Consider the following 19436-nt stretch of genomic DNA (forward strand, 5'->3'; position numbering starts at 1 on the left):
GAACTGCTTACCAATGCAGTTGCTGCGAGTTCAAGTCAAGCTCATGCTGGCTTCGTCTCTAGCCTTACCGGTGTGTGGGAAGGTCTGTCAGCAACCTGTCAATTGTTGTGGGCTCCCCCGGGGTCTGCCCGGTTTCCTCCAACCATAATGCTGGCCACCGTCGTATAAGTGAAATATTCATGAGTATGGAGTATAACACCAATCTAATAAATAAATAAATAAAATTATCTTTTACATTCAAAAATTTTGTTCAAATTATCTTTCACGTGTAGTAGTTATATTAAAAGTATCTGTCACATGTATGAGTCATGTTAAAATTGTCTGTCACACATGTACATATAGAGGTCCTGTTTTATCTCACCAAATCAAAGGCTGACATGTCTACAGATGGGTGTGATTACATTTTAGCGAGACAATAAACATGGTGTAAGAGGCATAGTGTACTTTCTTCATTTCCTTTGTACACAGAGATAACTCAAGAATTTTGGGAGTCAGTTTAAGGATTGTGTGATTTTGAATTGGCAAGTCAGTCGATCTTTAATCATGTCTCTGTTTTCTCCCCGCTCAGGCTGAGTGACCAGGATAGAAACAAACCTCCCAAAATTGGATCCATCATAACATACAAGTTCCAGGAGTACACAAACGACGGCATTCCAAGATTCCCAACATACCTTGGTGAGGGATGCATGTACACCTTGTTGTGTGTGTCCTACAATATTTAGTCTGGAGATTGGCTTCATGTTTTTATTTTAAAATGTACATGTAATTTGTTTGTGTTTTTGTGATACTCAAGAATATTTACCTGTAGGGAGTCTAATAATAGTCAGATGTAAACGTGAATGAAACTGACAAGAGGTGAAGGAAACCAGTGCTTGTTGTTAGCAACCTGCCTCACTCTCCATTTATACAGGGAACTTTCCAGAATTAAGAGAATCTTTGTGTTGATTGATCAAAGTCAGCTGTATTGTCCTCAATGTAGAGGATTAAACTGAATGAAGTTGATGTACCAGAATCTAGCTCCTACTTGTTACCTTGACTGGGGGTTTACAAGCGTCCTGTAGGAAATGTTCTTGCATATAGCACAGTCAGAATAAGTATGTTAGATTGCTTTATGATGATTCTCTTGCCAGCTTGCATTGCATTCTCTCCATTTTATCAGTAGACTGTAGAACATTTTTTGTTTCTTCTTAATTTTCAATCAGTCAGTTGATCAATCATTTACGCTGGGAGGTGTATATGTTTAACAGGTGTGAGGATTGACCTGAACCAGCCCAGTGTCCCAGATGATTGACAAACTGATTTAATCAATCATTCTTGCTGGCAAGTGTTTTATGTTTTACAGGTGTGAGGATTGACCTGGACCAGTCCAGTGACGCAGATGTCCCGCCCAAACCAGGTGACTGACAATTTGAGTTGATCAATCATTCACTCTGGCAGGTGTTTTATGTTTTACAGGTGTGAGGATTGACCTGAACCAGCCCTGTGACACAGATGTCCCGCCCAAACCAGGCGACTGACAATTTGAGTTGATCAGTCATTCACTCTGGCAGGTGTTTTATGTTTTACAGGTGTGAAGATTGACCTGAACCAGCCCTGTGACACAGATGTCCCGCCCAAACCAGGTGACTGACAATTTGAGTTGATCAATCATTCACTCTGGCAGGTGTTTTATGTTTTACAGGTGTGAGGATTGACCTGAACCAGCCCAGTGACGCAGATGTCCTGCCCAAACCAGGTGACTGACAATTTGAGTTGATCAGTCATTCACTCTGGCAGGTGTTTTAGTTTTTACAGGTGTGAAGATTGACCTGAACCAGCCCAGTGACGCAGATGTCCTGCCCAAACCAGATGATTGACAATTTGAGTTGATCAGTCATTCACTCTGGCAGGTGTTTTGTGTTTTACAGGTGTGAAGATTGACCTGAACCAGCCCAGTGACGCAGATGTCCTGCCCAAACCAGATGATTGACAATTTGAGTTGATCAGTCATTCACTCTGGCAGGTGTTTTGTGTTTTACAGGTGTGAGGATTGACCTGAACCAGCCCAGTGACGCAGATGTCCCGCTCAAACCAGGTGACTGACAATTTGAGTTGATCAATCTTTCACTCTTAGTCGGTTAGCGTGCTAGCCCAGCGTAATGACCCAGGAGCCTCTCACCAATGCGGTCGCTGTGAGTTCAAGTCCAGCTCATGCTGGCTTCCTCTCCGGCCGTAAGTGGGAAGATCTTCCAGCAACCTGCGGATGGTCGTGGGTTTCCCCCGGGCTGTGCCCAATTTCCACCCACCATAATGCTGGCCGCCGTCGTATAAGTGAAATATTCTTGAGTACGGCGTAAAACACCAATCAAATAAATAAATAAATAAATCTTTCACTCTTGCAGGTGTTTTATGTTTTACAGGTGTGAGGATTGACCTGAACCAGTCCAGTGACGCAGATGTCCTGCCCAAACCAGGTGACTGACAATTTGAGTTGATCAATCATTCACTCTGGCAGATGTATATGTTTTACAGGTGTGAGGATTGACCTGAACCAGCCCTGTGACACAGATGTCCCGCCCAAACCAGATGATTGACAATTTGAGTTGATCAGTCATTCACTCTGGCAGGTGTTTTATCTTTTACAGGTGTGAGGATTGACCTGAACCAGCCCAGTGACGCAGATGTCCCATCCAAACCAGATGACTGACAATTTGAGTTGATCAATCATTCACTCTGGCAGGTGTATATGTTTTACATGTGTGAGGATTGGCCTGAACTATCCCAATGAAGCAGATGTCCCGCCCAAACCAGATGATTGACAAATTGACGTAGATGCCACTTGCAAGTGATTAGCATATCGCCATTCATGCTTGATGGAGAGCAGTATAATCAGTGATGCCAACTGCTGACATCAAAGTTATTTCAGGTGTTCAACACCTTAATCAGTCTTTAATATTAACTCTTAGTGTGCGGATACATGTAAAATGCTGACTGTGATGGGATTCTGTTTAAACTGTATATTTTCAGTTCACTCCACATTTTGTCTGCACGGTTTATTAATTAGCTTTACCTACTTCATTGACTGATACTATGCTGTAATATCTGTGATGATATGATTTCTACCTTTGGTTCAGGTCAATCCTCTACCTTTGCATTGATAAGCTTTTACAAGAATTGTATTTATACATACATTTACAGTTTTAATTTACAGTATATATTACATTATTTAATATATTAAGCCAAACAGATGAACCCCACTCTAGATTTTATATGTATGTATGAATTAAATACATAGCACACAATCAAGATATATATATATATATATATATATATATATATATATATATATATATGTATATATTTTGGATCATTTGTGTAAAACTTTGTCATGCTTTATATGTTTCTGTATTAAGTTCAATTTTTTTTTTCATATTTTAAGTTTTTATTTGTATACATTGTTATAGGAAGTATTGTGATATATTAACAGAGTTCATATATATATATATATATATATTTGTTTTTATACACGTAAATATTGTGTCAGGCGCAAACTATTTATTATTATTAAACTATTTAAGAATTGTACATGTAGGCCTATTAGTACACTTTGATGAACTTTGTTATGGAATTTTAATCAGTTTTGTAATGAGAAAGATGTTCACACCCCTAGTGAAACGCATATGTATTTTTACATCATGAATCTACTTTAATTCAAAGCATTATAATTAATGCAATACGCTGCCATTTTCAGCCAAGTTGCACGGTGAAAAAGTCAGAATCCTAAAATTAACACCAATGGCACCATTTCACAAGTGGAAGTTCATGTCAGCATCTGGTGTCACCACCATGTGCTACCTATGCATTTATTTTTTGCTAAAATATATAAAAGATGACAGCTTATAAATCACTTTATGGGTAAATCTGATATTTCACTCCATATAATTGTTTATGTTTCATACTTCTGTTTTAACATGACTGTACACCCTGAATTTGACTCTCAACACTTCACATGATTCACACAAAACTGTTGACATAAATAATAAATAAAATATTTCGTGGTAAAATTTGAATAGTGTAAAGGTTTTGGTTGTGTAATGAAAAAGTAATACCACACTGGACACTTGTCAGGTTATTGTTCACATTTCATACAAAAATTATATGTGATGCTCTAACATCTCTATGCAGTATCCTCCAAATAATATTAGTGTGTAACTATTTAGAAGAGAAGTCAATAAAACAAAACCTATCTCAATGACACCCAGGTTTGAATTCTCATTTTTGTTTCATTTACGTTAAAGAAGCTTCAAGAATGTTCCCTGAGTATAATTAATAACTAATTCTGTTTAGTTATTGGCCTTTTGATTAAAAATCATGTCTTTCAATCAGTAGGATAAACAAGTTGCAGGTTGAGTCCCATGCTGTATACTTCCACTGCACCTCCTGTCTTCAACCAATTTAATATTCATTTCTGTGCGTCACGTGTGAGAAATTTTCTCAATAACTTTCTAAAAATTGGAGATTCACCCTGAGTGCTGGAAGTTTCACATAATATACAAACAGTGTTCCGCCAAATGATTCCTGATGGCAAAATAAATGTTGAAATAAAAATGTTGAATCTAATCATAATCTTATTTGTGGATAATTCTCAAATATGATGAAAAACTGAACAATAAAGAAAAGCGTCTTTACAATGTACTTAGAAGATGGCAGTATGTTGAAATCGAACTGGTCTCCCAAAGCTCCAAGTAGCTTTGCCAGTAGTGACATCTCCAAAATCAGAGGTCCTTCGTCTATTATAAACTTTACTCCGTTGAATAAAATAGGAATTAAATTCACACTTCATATGAAAGACAGGTGTTTTTTTTTTTAAATCTTTATTTTATTCTTAATTTTGTGGAAACATGAGAAAACAATACTGAAGCTCCCTATTACAGTCATATAAAGGCTCCACTTTTAACATGACTTTATAATAGTCTGCATTTTGCATTTTAAATCCATGAAAGCAATCATGAGGCTTAAGATCTTGACTTTCATGTTCCAGATCACACTTTGTACTCATATGTTCCCCAGAAGTTGTTAATTTAGGAGCAAACTCTACTGATTCAAAGGAGATCCATCAAATGTACATGTAAATTGCAGATGGTCCCTAGGTTTTGAGATCCAGGAGGAGAAAACCATTTTGAGTTGGTTCCAAGCAGTTTGATAGGAACTGGCAGCTGATTTACACACCCAGTAGGCAGTTTGACTGTTCACATTTCTGAACAAAAAAAAAGCAGTAAAATTTACATGTAAATAATACAAAGTGGCAAGAAAGAACAATTACACTGACTAACAAGACTGAATAATGTCCGAAATACAAATGTCACAAAACACAGGTTTCAAAAAAAACAATTGTGTGAGGCTCAATTGTGTGAGATTTTACAATAATGCCTTAACATTTTCACATATGAAAGAGCAGCTATCATTGCAATTTATGCATAATCTGATTTTGGAGACAAAACTACATTGACTGGATTGGCCAATCTCAGGGCTTCACAAAAAGTACAATTTTATCAGCCTACAAAGAACAATGACTTGAATAAACACCTTTATACTGTAAGCTGAATTAAACCATGAAATAAAATGTGTCAAAATATAACCTGTCTAGGCTATTTTTAAAATATGTTTGTTGGGAGTAATCTGACCGATCAACAAAAGTGTCGTACTCTGCAGTTCTATAGCGTATTTTTCCAAAAGGTACTTGTCTTATTTTCCCCTCAGTGTAAGTTTGAACTGTCTTGAAAATCCAATTCTTCTTAATTAATAAGAATAAAAAAAAATCCCTATCAACCAGATTTTGTTGTTGTGCAGAATGGTTGAACTATGCTGAACAAACAAAAGGATGGCCTGAGACAGCTGATACCTGTCGACCTACACATGACTTACCTGAGATTCTCTGGTCTTTGATCTTCTGGTAAAGAAAACAATAATCCATGGAACTTTTTGTAAAGTTCCACTCCACAAATTTCACACCTGAAATGCAAAAATGTTCATAATATTTTCTTCTGTCTTTTTACACACATCAACTGTTCTGGACACAATTTTCAATTTAACCACATTTAAAAGGACTATCATTCTTAACATTAACTTAAATATAATATGAATTATTTAGCACAACTGGGTGGATAATTATCTCACGGTCTGCATGAGACAGTTCACAAAATAGGAACAGGTAATATTTTTCCCCAGATAAAACACAGCAGGTACATGTTGTCACTTTGTTTACCTATAAAAATCATGGACCGTTTCTTGTACAAGTCGTGTAAAGACCACCAGCATGAGTGTTACAGTTTAAACAAAACCCCACAGATTCCACAAACAAAACTTGCAGCCTATCCAAAAGTGCCAATGGGTAAGCATTTTTTACAGGGAGATCTGAAAGTTTATTTCACTGTTTTCTTATTTCTGTTTCTTTATGTTGTATTCACAACTACTTCATTAATGTCAGCTATCAGGTTTATATGTGAAGAAAATGTCACTACGTATCTAATAAATAAATCTTCAGCCAACCTTGACGATCTATCTCATCAGTCAAAAAGCTTGTTTTCTTCACTCAGAAACACGGTAAATTGATTCAATGAGTCAGCAAGACCATGTCAGGCCTTTCTTTCATGTATTAAAGCCTAAAATCATGTAAGCATCATATAATTCCAGGCACAAGAAAGATTACCCTGCAACTTCTCCAAAAAGCATACACTGATACATGCTTCTCTCCCTTTTTCATTAGGCACGACAACAACTTACCTGGACTGGGGTTTGTTAAAATTTTTAGCTGTAACTCCCTGTTTTCTCCCAGCGACAGACACCTCTGGTCCCTTCAGTTGGCCCAGGTACCACATGCTGGCTGGGAAGAGATGGGCATTAACGGTATTAAAGTTAATCGCTGTGAGAAATTATAGTAACACTCGCAGCAGACACCCACACACCCACAAACATGAAGAGGATTTTCTATAAACACGAGACACAGATTCTGATATTTAATATAAGTACTTGAATAAACAGCTTATCAATAACACAGACTGAATGTATAGCCATGGAAATGATTACCTGTAGCGGATGGTTTTAATTTCACTTCACACTGTTTCTCTTTCGCACTGACTTCATTCATTTCCCTGCCATCAATAAAAGCCTGGCTGGACTGATTGCATTTCAGCTTGTTGACATGGTAACCAGAGGGCAGGTTAGTCACCATAGCAACCCTCTTCACTAGTGCTCTCTGCATAGCTGAACTGCTGAATGGACACCTGACAAAATATTGATGAAGTTGTGAATTGCCATTGTCCCATAGTCTTCACAGATGATGTGAATATCATCCAGGGTTGATGCATACATTATGTGTTGCACCTCCTTTATAAACTTTATAACACAGTTGACCTTACATATATTTTAAATTTCACTTGATGAGGTATTGGCAGAAAGTTTCTGACTGATGTCTTCTGAAATTAGTCCAGAGATTCTAATTCAGAATCTTCATAAAATAGGTAAATAAAGAAATATTTTGAACTTCAACCACTACATAGACAAAACAAATATATTTAAAAAAAAGGTTAATAATATAATATACACTTTCATGAAAACCAAGATGTACCTACCTACCAACAACCAGACTGTGTAGATAAACCGGTTGTGCCAGGAAGTGGGAGAGCAGCGCCCCCTGGCAGCCAGTAACATTCCATCGTGCCAGTTTGTCACTACATGACATGCTCAGGGTCCTATCTCCTCTGCCTGGTTTAATCCTCAGTGCCCCTAGGCAGTGATACTCCCTCCCTTCTCCCCGGGGATCCTGTACACCCCCGGGTACGCACTTGGCCCCTGTGCGATAAATGTCTTGGACTCCATTCAACAAAGACTGATCAGATTTTGCAGGACTTACATAGTTTTGACACTGTCGACCATTTTTTCCATCCAACTCAGCCCGATCTGTAGCCTTTCCAACGGTATCCTGTTTTTGTGCTGCCATATTGATGGCAGGGACTGATGCTTGTGATAATGAATCATAACCCCTATCAGTCAAAGCTGCACTCTCCTCACCTGACTGCTTACAAAATTCAACACCCTCAGTGTCATACCTGTGTATTACCTGACCTGAAAACACAGGTGGCACTCTCTCGATCTGAGAGCAAGCTCTTTCACATCTCACTGCCTCAGAACAGATACAAGGTTCAGTCCGCAGTTTCTTAGGCACTGGTTCACCACATGGCTTCACAGCACTCTTTCTTTTCTGGTCTGATATCTCAGGCACAAATGACACTGTGGGCTTACATGTAGAACCAGCATTCTGGTCTGGGGTCCCCACAACTTCACCAAATTTAAAATCACAGTTTTCTTGTTTGGGAAATATTGATGCATCTCCACCTAAAATATACAGTATACTAGAGGGTCTATACTGCTGCCTAAAAGTCTGCTAAATGTGCAGTTAGGTAAGTTACCAAAGTGGCCACAATTCCTCTGTGCATAAAAGTTTTTGTTCATTAACATAAATAGCCTATGCAGAAATTTGTGGGCCTCAATTGTATACCGGGCCCAAATATGAGATGCAAACTGATGAAAGGAGATAAACCTCTAGAATAAAAGTAACAGACATTTGCATGCTGTTACACTCACCACATCAGAGCAGCCATGGTCAAATTAGCACACAATCATGGACATCGGCCTTTGATTTTTTTTTTTTTTTTTTTTTGATTGGTGTTTTTCCCTGTACTCAAGACATTGGCCTTTGAGGCTGCAGCTGCTTTTCACTTTCAGTAAAAAGGCAACATTTCAAACTAACACTTTCTACCTAACATTTTCAGTTTCTCCATCGTGTTTACCTTAAGCTACTGCAAATAGGGGTATGATTTCCAATGCAGAATTTTAATCAAACAAATATTTAATGTAGTAAGCATGCTAGGTTAAAGCACAGCCTGTCACGTGAAAAGTATTACACAGCTCCCTTATACTGCAAGATCTCTAGAAATTTTGACTGAAAAAATGCTGGAAATGTGAAAAGCGAATGTGGGTTATAACATTGTACTTATTTGGCAACAATCCTAAAGCCCTGTTTGAATGCACAACAAGGGGAGATAAGCCAAACTGATCAGGGGATACAGCTTTAACACTAACTTCAAATTGTTTAACAACATCTGAAGTGAAAGTTGACACCATTTTTTCCATGAGATAATCACATCAAGTTAACATTCATGGATTCTTGTATGAGCCTAGGTAAAATATAAGAACTACTTATCTACACACAAAATTACAAGTAAACTTACAAGGTGTGTGAGAGGTGTACAAGTGAAATCTGACACCTGTTTTCACCTGACATCTGAACACCTGTGACTCTGATGAATGCCTTTCTAACACATCACTCTGCTCTCCCCTGGAAACTTTCAGCAGCTGGTCATACAAGTAACTGAAATAACAAATATGTATAAACCCTGAAAATGAGCAATTCATGAATACTGGCACACCTGGTAACTGTTTCTTTGAAGACACGAAATACATAAGATGTTATGTGCATGAACACTCCAACAACAGAAAAGAATAAAAAAAAAACATTTTGTTCTGCTTACAGGCTTATGGCTACGAGGCGATCTTGTCAAACATTAAAATCTTCCATCAGTGTCTTCCATCAATGTCTTCAGCAGATACATGTGCATGTAAGTTTGCAAAGCTGATGCACTTTCCACAAGAAAGCTCTGCATGCGATGAGTACAGATCCAAGACTTACACACTTATCACAGAAAAGCTTTCTGTGCAATGACTCTAGCAGATACACTCAGGTTACCAAAGACTTACACACTTATCACAGAAAAGCTGTCCGTGCAATGACTTCAGTAGATACACTCAGGTTACCAAAGACTTACATACTTACCACAGAAAAGCTTTCTGTGCAATGACCCCAGCAGATACACTCAGGTTACCAAAGACTTACACACTTAACACAGAAAAGCTCTCCATGCAATGACTCCAGCAGATACACTCAGGTTACCAAAGACTTAAACACTTACCACTGAAAGGCTCTCCATGCAATGACTCCAGCAGATACACTCAGGTTACCAAAGACTTACGCACTTACCACAGAAAAGCTCTCCGCGCAATGATTTCAGCATGGCTATCATTCAACACATCACCTATACAAAAGTAGAAAGTATAGAAAGTAACATGAAGAAACATTGATGTATCAGAACTAGTAGGAAGTTTTTTCTCTACAACTTAGTAAATACTGTGGTAAAAATTAATATACGTTAATACTCGAGGAATTGAATGGATATGTTTACAGGCATGACTGGCTATAAACTGGCAGAAGAAGTGCTTCCTGGTATGTTATGTTGTAGATTACTACACTACTTAAAGTGCTGAAGTCAGCCATTAAAGCTGATTTAATTAATAAAGTAGTAGGCCAGAAATGTTCTAAAAATGTTTAAAAAATTGTACACCTCTTATCAACAAAAGAAACAGAAAATGATCGTCAGTATCTCGCCACCCATTTGGTGACGCTATTTTGCCATGTTATGGTTATCTATAGTGAAGTAGACAAACTCTAGGAGCCCTCCTGTACCATCGGTATTAAACATTATGCCAACGAGAAAGTGCAAACAAAAATGCCTGATACCCAACCAAAGAGAATCGAATTTGTCCTGTTTTCACAGGGTTGATGTTTCTTTTAGCCTGGCACTCAGTCTGGGTGGTCTTTGTGGGCACAAGAGTCATGTTTTAAGCAGTTCTGCCTGTCCTCATCTTCAACTTGCATGGGTGTCAGCATTAGGCCTAGCTGGCTGTACTGACTTCAGGGAATTTACCGAACATAGCAGGATCTACTGCTTTATAACTCTTTCGTGCTGATTTTGTAAAGATCTTAATGTAATAAATCTGACTTTGCTAAGAAAAAAAAATCGCAGTGTCACAATATTTTTCTTCAAACAGTGACTCTCCCCAGCTCTCTTGCCAGCTCACCATGACAAGTTACTGTAGTCTCCTGCCCAACATGTATGCATTGTGACATGGGCAGCCATTCTCAGTTCCTTATTCACAGTTCACAGTTTAACACTTAAGCTAACCACAAAATCTGATTTATTGTATCGATATCTGTCTATCCTCTATAAGAAACCACACTTACAATCGAGAGCTGATAGGTTGTTTGACGTGTTATCACCTGACGCTTTCAGCACTACTGATTGGCCAAGTCCCTGAGGGCTTCTACAACATGGCTACTCAGAGTGAATTGTCTATCAATGCCATATCCCCATAGCTGAGCTTTATCTTCTCGGCTTTCAAAACTTTATAGAATGTTTTATATGTTTTTCTGTGATAACTGTGTCCTATATCATTTTTTCTATAAATACATAGTGGCAGACTTTATGTTCACAGTAATAAACTGGTCTAGCACTATTTACATGTACAAAGACCTTGTGAGTTTTAATTATGAAACAGCAAATGCTTCGTGCTTTGCATACTCTAATGCATACCCTTCAAACTCATCTTGTTCTGCCCAATGCATTTGGAGCCTGTTCCCATGGCTACCACTGTAGGCTCATCCTGTACACCTGTATAATTAACAGAGAAATCAAACAAAAGTAGGTGTATCAGTAGTTTATGGTCAGTGAAAACAACCCTACAGCACAAACAAAAAGAAACAGATGATCTAAATATGTAGACAATTTAGGGTAGGGTAAGGTACACGTAAATGTAGGCCAACATCAGCAATAAAAATTTGACATCAATCACCACAACCAATCAGTTTCTGAGCAGGCTTGTATTTGGCTGTCACAGATTTGGCATTGCAAAAGTTATTTTTCGTTAGGTTTATCATGTTTATTCATGAAGGGAATCTGAGCGACTGGAATTTGGAGTAAACCACTATAATTAACAGAACCAGTGAGACTTGGATCCAAGAACCACGCTTTCATGACTTTCCTCCCAGGAACCTGATCACTGTTATTTGTAAGTCAAAAGTCTATATAAATCTTACAATATTATAAAAATATAATTAGTGAATCTCTCAGCTCTTATTCAGTTCACATACCTGAAGTGTACACAATGGCCGCCATCAATGTCCATTTACCCTGAGGTTCATTGCCCCTCTTCAGACTCTGGTATTTCTCATGGCAAGTTTCTGACAATCTGTCTGCAAACGACTGTGAGTCAGAGACAAGCATGGCACTGTCTTCCTCACAAACATCTACTCCCATTTCCAATACAGGTGCCAGTATTAACAAATTTCATGTACATCAGCCAAGAATCTGTCATTGAAACAGAAAGATATACCGGTGTGTTATGGAAGCATCACGACAGAAAAAAACACTTCTGTACTGACAAACATAAGCTTTAATTTATTACTCCATGGATCTACATTCAGTTAGCCAGTCAGTGTTCTATTTTAAAATTCTGGCATTTCATTGAAATTTTAAAATAGTCCATCTAAAGCCTTTATAACATACTGGAGGTTTCTTCATTTGTTTGTTGATCATAGTCATATCGGAGCTCGAGAATATGAAATAGCATCGCTAATGTTTTGGTTCAATAATATCAATTTATTTATTTATTTGATTGGTGTTTTATGCCGTATTTTGTTTGTTTGTTTTGTTTGATTGGTGTTTTACGCCATGCTCAAGAATATTACACTTATATGACGGCGGCCATCATTATTGTGGGAGGAAACCGGGCAGAACCCGGGGGAAACCTTTGACCATCCGCAGGTTGTTAGCAGACCTTCCCACGTACCAATAATATCAAAAGTGCGTAAATATTTACCGGTACAGGTGTTTCTGATAGTCCGAGAGTGTTCTAAAGGATATGCTTCTGATAGTGGTAATGCAACCATCATGAGCGAATCATACAACGCTGGTGTACGCAATGACAGTTTGTGGACAAATTCCATTCAGGGCAGTTGGAAAGACCATTGCATTGTGATCCAACTGTTCATAAGTTACTTCTCAAATGTTCATTGTGAAAAGCTGCTTCTTCAATGAACTGACGTCACTTTACTACGTAACAAGTACCTCAAGTATAAAATTTCCCCATTCAGTATGGGTTGAAAGTATAGCTGTATACTTTAGCTGTAGATGACCATGTTCACTTTTCTACGCGTGAACTGGTGGATCGTGAGCATACATGGACCATTCACAGCGACACGCTTGCAGTTTCAGGGAAATCCCTGTGGCGCACGTGGCGCCATCTGGCGAGGATTCCCCTCTTCCGCTACCACACGTCAACGCAAAAATCGTCTGCCCCCCAAACCCGGTGTGAGAAGTTTGTTAAGCCGTTTGATATGTGACTGTTGGTGGAATACATTTGTGAATGGTAAGTTTAGTGTAATTTAGCACGTCTAGTGCATGCTTGCGGACCCTGCCATCTACATAATAGTGCATAAGGATAAGTATTTCTTTGCAATGCGCTTCAAAAGGTAACAGTTGTTTTCAGTGGTGGTTGTTGAGTTGCTGTTCGCTACATTATTGATCTATGCTCGTGTTGCCACGCACACAGATCAGTGTTCAGTGGGTGCTGTCAGTATAATTGTAGGTGTCTCTTTCAAATTTTCGCTCGGAATAGAGTTCCAGAGCATTCAACATACATGTATTTTTCAGTTCTGATTGCCTAACCCAGTCCATGTACTAAGCATGTCCATTGTGCTATTTTAGAATTCTGACATTCATCAGTCAGGGTTACGATAAATGTCAGAAGTTTCAAATAGCACACTGGGCCCGTTTGTATTAATCCAATAAAGTTAAATATAATACTTACATATTTTATATTCTGACAAGGTACATGTCAGAATGTGAAGTAAAGACTGGGGAGACCCCCTTACAAAATTGTCACTTGATAAGAATGTTAAATGGTTAAATTAGTAGTTACACACTGGGTTTAAAAGTGGACTCTCTGCATCACTCTCTGTTTCACTGTCTGTTTATTTGTCACATTTAGTGCCATATTTTGTCTGCTTTACTGCAACAAACATTATTTTGTCATTATATATCCATGTTACCACTATATTCATTGGCCATCATTTACAGCATTCAATACCAATGAAATAAAGGAATAATTCAATTTCCTGACATTGTAGAACTCTGTGGAAGAGCCATTGTACAAGGAACAATGAGCTGAATGGCTGAATGACTTGATTCAGAAGGCAGAACTAACCCATGTGATGCAGAAGACGATAAAGTGCAGACGTTACCAGGAAGACAACGGCTAGGGATTAGAGAAGATGGGACGTAAAGATGCCATTGGAGCACGATCAGCCCCTGTTGATCAGTACAGGAAACAGATTGGTGAACAATATAGCCATGTTCTGATGTGCATACTTATACGGTTTACATATTTATTCTTGCATTGTAAAAGACAAGTGTTTTTAAGGCAGAGGTAGTTTTGTGTTTAAGAGCTACTTTAATGTTAAGACATGTATGTCTTAAAGGCATGGTTAAATGATAAGGATTGAGATAGTCCGAATTGCTTTCGTAAATTGTAGAAAAAATGCGTTGTAATACAGGCATTGTTGTTAGTTTGTGAGGGTAATACGGAAACAAAAGTTTTCTGCCATTCCACTTTTGCCGGGTGTGACGTCATGCAAGAATACTTGATGTCACCCTTGGCTGACTAATAGTACAAATGATGTACGTCATACTTTCAAACGGGCATGACGTCATTCCAGCACAACTGTTTCATGCAACGTCATATCAGCCTGATTCATTGTCACAGAAAGAATATTACTATGTCAAAGAAGGAAAATTTTTACGGAAACTGTGGAAGATTTTGTTTTTCAGGACTCTTCACTTGTAGGGGTTAAATAGCATTTTTCTGCGTAAATTTTTTTGAACCATGGTGCCAGCTTTATTCCATAGGGCATCCTTCATATCAGTTTAATATTTCAACCTGGCATCTCTTAGGACTGAAGTAGCACTTTAAATTTTAGCAGGTTCAGTTTTTGCATAGTAAACGAAGGTATGAAAGAAATTGTTTTAGTTTTTAACCCGAATATAAACATTATATTGAATGGATTTATTGTAATGAACCTAAAATTTCATCCATCACTGAGTTACTCATTTTTGCTGATTGTGAGAGATCTATTGATCTAAGAAAGAAAAGTCCAGCTCATGCTGCCTTCCCTTGTTGGGTATAGCATGTAACAGCATTCAAATAAATAAACAGTTCATGTATTCAGGCATATAGTTCACAATGTACAAGCATAAAAACAGCTCTGAAATAATTCTGTTTCAGGAAAGCAAGATTGGAAAAAGAGCAAGAAAGAAATGAAATCTCTTAAAACGCAGTCTGATCTGAAGAAGTCGGGGATGTCTGCAAAGGTATGTAACGAAATTCATAAATAAATACGAGTGAGTTTTATTATAACTAATAATTGGTGGGCTATATGTTTTGGGAAAGTCTGTGAGCTACTTGCCTATGTCCAAGGGTTTACAAGTGAGCACCTCGAATCCCAACATGTACACATAAAACTAAGCAGCATTATCTAAGTGAAAAAAAATTAATAAATTAACCATAATCCTTAAAAAGCTTTCAGACCATAAAGGTATACATGAACAATTATGATCTGTATTGGAACTGAAGTCTCTGTTAGCTTAGGAAATGTATAGAAGTACATTCGCTTGACCACCTTCCAGGGGAGCCCTGCTGTATATTAAATTTCTAGATTTCATTATTTTTTTTTTCTTCCAGTATTTATCTGTTTAGTAAATTTCTTGTCATCATAAACATTTGTGTGAATGACTTAATACTTGACTTTGAATACAGGAGATTTTTTTTGGCTTTTGTTAACCGTGTATTTGTATGTTGAGTGGGGGTGATTCAACCTTTGATAGATTGTTATGACAGAAGAATGATAAAAATCAATGTTTGACACAAGTATTTGTGTTATTTTGTCAAAGGGAAATTAATTTTTTCTTTTGTACAGGACATTGTGCTTATAACAGGAACAATTTTGGCCATCCTTGGTGGGCTCTATGGGTGGCTGTTTTGGTACCTCAACTAAGGGGAGAGAACTAGTCTAGAGATAAATTTGGAGAGAAGCCTTGACCAAGTACTGCCTTACGTGATGATCATGTGATAGTGTATGGAGCTGGTTATGTGTTCAAGAAGAAGAACATACTTATGAAGATTTTATCACTGCCTATTCTGTGTAAGTGATCAGAATGCACAGTTTTAAATGCATAAATATGTAAGATATTGTAAATGACCTGATAATTTTTCACTGAACTGTAGTGAACATGCTCAAATGTTACCGTCACCATATGTGTTCAGAAGTGTATTTCCTGAATCAAGCGCAAGTAGCACATTATCATTATACTGTGACTTTCTTATACATTTTACATGAAATTATATGTATTCCTAAAAAAAAATATCTGATGAAAGAATGATGAACATGAGTTATATGTAACTATAAGGTTTATCACGTCATTGTTGAAGAAAGAACAGTTTTTGTATATAGGTGTTTCCTTGGACATTTTTCACATATCATTATTGAAACAGTTAAACAAAAACTGTAAGATGATCTTGACATTGTGTGGGCTTTCCTCCTGATTTACCAGTGTGTAGGATGGTTTCAGATTTACTTAAGGCAAAAATAACATAAAGATGATATATATGTTAGATGACAGAGCATTAAACACTCTCCATGAAAATAGTTCAGATTTTATCAGCCTAGTAAAATGCATTTGAAACTTTGAATTCTACGGTGACATTTTCAGACCATATAAGGACCAGTGATGTCAAATCGACTTTTTACCACTTATCACATACAGACCGCTAAATTTCACCATTCAACATACATACATACATATAGATTTAATACCATTTTACTTGATTGGAAAAACTCTAAGGAAATGAATGGAACTATTTTCCTGGACAGTGTTGAATGATCTTTATGTGATGTATACTTGTACTTCATTTTAGTGTTTTCTTTGCTGTCGACAATAGTTACTCGCCTCTACATCTACCGCACACACAGTTACATGTGGTGTAACTTAGCTATGCAATATGATTTATACATATTATAGGAATATGAGGAGAGTAATACATATCTGTTATATGTCCAGTACATGATGTGTGTCTGCTGTGTGAATCAAGCTAGCTGTCCTTGGGCTGGTTTTGTAATGCATCCTTGGGGCTATTCACAGATAACTGCCATAGAAGTGCTATACCTTCAGCACTAGGGAATACGACAGTAACATATCTACCTATGGCCAGCAAGTTCATGTATTAGAAAATTTCACCTTTTACTCATGATCTGCTGTTTGTAATATTTAAAAAAAATTTTTTTTTTTCAAAATTGTGTCTCTCACCACATTATCACCGAAATATTGAAGCTTAAAGTCATAATCATTCATTGATTTAAAATAGTTTCTTAATTGACCTCAATTATCTCGTTAACAACACTTGGCTTTGACCATGATGGCATCGTAGTGTGTATGTCCCACACGAAAAAGTTTGTAACTTTCCAAAGGTTGATGGTTTACCATGGACATTACTAGTGATATGTCAGACGCATGACATTAATAAACAATGAAAAAAAAATACAACATTATTTAAAATAATATGCTGACATTTTGACAATTCTGTTATTTTAAAGGTTTATAATACTGTTGACATTTTTGGATATTTGTCAGATTTTTGTCTATGCAATGAATACCTTAGTGAGCATTTGCAGTGACTTGAGTCGCCCATTTTACAAAAGAGGACCAACCTTTATCGGACCTTACTGTCATGATAACGCCATACTGTGGAGATTGTAGTTGCATTGGACGTATAAAGGTTACACCCTCTTTGTAAAATGGGCTGCAGGCCCCAACTTCATGAAGTTGTCTTAGACTTAAGTCAGTGTTTTGTCTTAACTTCAGAACAATTTACTGCGCTAAATAGGTTCCTACAAGGAATTTTTATTTTAGAGTTCTCTTAGAGGTTCATGACAAAATTGAAAATTTGCATTTAGAATCAAATTTGTTCAGAAATAATGCTGTAAGTTTAGACTAATTCTGACCTAAGTACTGAGGCCATGCGTAAAGAGAGGAGAGAGGGTGCGAGAAAGTGTAACAACATACGTGTATATTTTTGTTTAGGATTATACTGTTAGAAATTAAGAAAAAAATTAAGAAAAAAAAAACGACTTGAGGTTTGTGAAATTTTGTACACAATAAGGTCGAAAATAAACACCTATAAGCTATTCATTTGTGCATGTTATTGGTCAGCGCAATTGTAAAAAAAAAAGAAAAAAAAAAAAAAAGGGAGAGAAAGGCGCAATATCGGACATCCCACAAGTGGACTCCTCGTATGGATGAAGCAAAATGTTTAATTTTGTTAGGATAACCAAAACGTCTCCCACCAGCAGTTTCTGTGTGTTACCTTGTCTGACCTATTGGCTGTACTTTAATCCCCATTAGTGTGAAAAGCGAGGCCAGTGGCCAGTGGACTCGTGTTACACATGATACTAATGATGGGATGTGTAAGTGGAAAAACGGTGCAGAGGGTTTTTGATTGCTGAACAACATGTCAAAGGTTGGTGCTTCACTTCGGTTACCTCCATTCATTGCACTGATAGCCGTCATGTTGGTGAAATATTCTTGAGTACGGCGTACGTAAAACACCAGTCAAATAAATAACTAAACACGTTCGATTGTTATTTGTCATTTTAGGGAGTAAAACCAAAACAGCGACGACACTTACCTCAGTTAGGGTTTATTCCAACTGTTCATTTTCATATGCTGAACTGGTAGCAGCTTACATACACGTGCATTCTCCGGCATCATTGCGCATGTATTAGGTACAAAAAAGTGCAGTATTGTTAATTGCAGTTTAGACGACAATGGTCTAGAGTTACTCAAAATGCTGTGTTGTCATCATATTTATTAAACAATCACATGGAAACGATGCAATAACACGATGCCTCAGGGCTGCTCTAGTCCACCGAGAGAATCCTGACCCAGATCTGTGATGGTTGCGAGTATTGTTTAGCTAGATGCAGTATAAACTCAGCACGTCGTTCAGCATATTATCATTTGTTACAAAATATAGGACAAGGCTAGTCTAATTTACTGCATTGTGTTAGGCTGCTGACATCAGGACGCAAGCACCAGGCTGCAAGTATAATTATGTTACACGTCATAATTTGATAAAGTACATTATGATACGATATGTTACGTAAAAAAGCTACGTGCACTTAAATACTTCAAGCCCTACTTTATAACAAATAGAGTAAGTTAAAAGAACGCGTGAAATGGCTTAATGCACACAGAGTTTGAGAAAAGCAGGTCAGAATATGGGCCTTAATCTGCTGTCAGAACGGTTTCAAGCGGTATATTTTGAGATCATTATAATATGAGCCTTTATCGCTGAAGAACAAAGAAGAACAGAGTAATTTATTTCTATTATCTGTCTATTTCATCTATTTATTTCTACATACATTAATTCCGTATTATGCCGTTGGAAATCCA

General features: G+C 37.4%; 2 protein-coding genes across 6 annotated transcripts in view; one reads left to right on the forward strand and one right to left on the reverse strand.

The window, feature by feature from the left end:
* Nucleotides 1-18071, forward strand: part of LOC135474904 (uncharacterized) — a 29600-nt gene extending 11529 nt beyond the window's left edge. The window contains exons 15-19 of one of the 3 annotated variants that reach the window (XM_064754576.1): nt 569-675; nt 1569-1622; nt 14060-14267; nt 15214-15299; nt 15905-18071. In XM_064754576.1, the coding sequence (XP_064610646.1) occupies nt 569-675; nt 1569-1622; nt 14060-14100 (202 nt within the window). In that variant the 3' untranslated portion in view covers nt 14101-14267; nt 15214-15299; nt 15905-18071. Of the gene's footprint in view, nt 1-568; nt 676-1247; nt 1436-1568; nt 1623-2624; nt 3230-14059; nt 14268-15213; nt 15300-15904 lie in introns of those variants that run through there. The other 2 variants (XM_064754577.1, XM_064754578.1) reach the window with 2 other exon arrangements.
* Nucleotides 4401-18760, reverse strand: LOC135474905 (tRNA-specific adenosine deaminase 1-like). 3 transcript variants are annotated; one of them, XM_064754581.1, is made up of 10 exons: nt 18670-18760; nt 12023-12239; nt 11466-11543; nt 10076-10130; nt 9270-9409; nt 7611-8373; nt 7066-7262; nt 6763-6862; nt 5905-5991; nt 4401-5236 (listed from the first exon to the last, which is right to left on the reverse strand). In XM_064754581.1, the coding sequence occupies exons 2-10, from the start codon at nt 12186-12188 to the stop codon at nt 5074-5076; spliced, it is 1749 nt and encodes a 582-aa protein (XP_064610651.1). In that variant the 5' UTR covers nt 12189-12239; nt 18670-18760; the 3' UTR covers nt 4401-5073. The 3 variants fall into 3 exon arrangements, with proteins under 3 accessions (XP_064610651.1, XP_064610650.1, XP_064610649.1); XM_064754580.1 differs by lacking the exon at nt 18670-18760 and adding an exon at nt 12999-13091; XM_064754579.1 differs by lacking the exon at nt 18670-18760 and adding an exon at nt 12751-13071.
* Between the last annotated feature and the right edge of the window lie 676 nt (nt 18761-19436).

This window comes from Liolophura sinensis, chromosome 9 (assembly GCF_032854445.1).
Source record: "Liolophura sinensis isolate JHLJ2023 chromosome 9, CUHK_Ljap_v2, whole genome shotgun sequence".
NCBI lineage: Eukaryota > Metazoa > Mollusca > Polyplacophora > Chitonida > Chitonidae > Liolophura > Liolophura sinensis.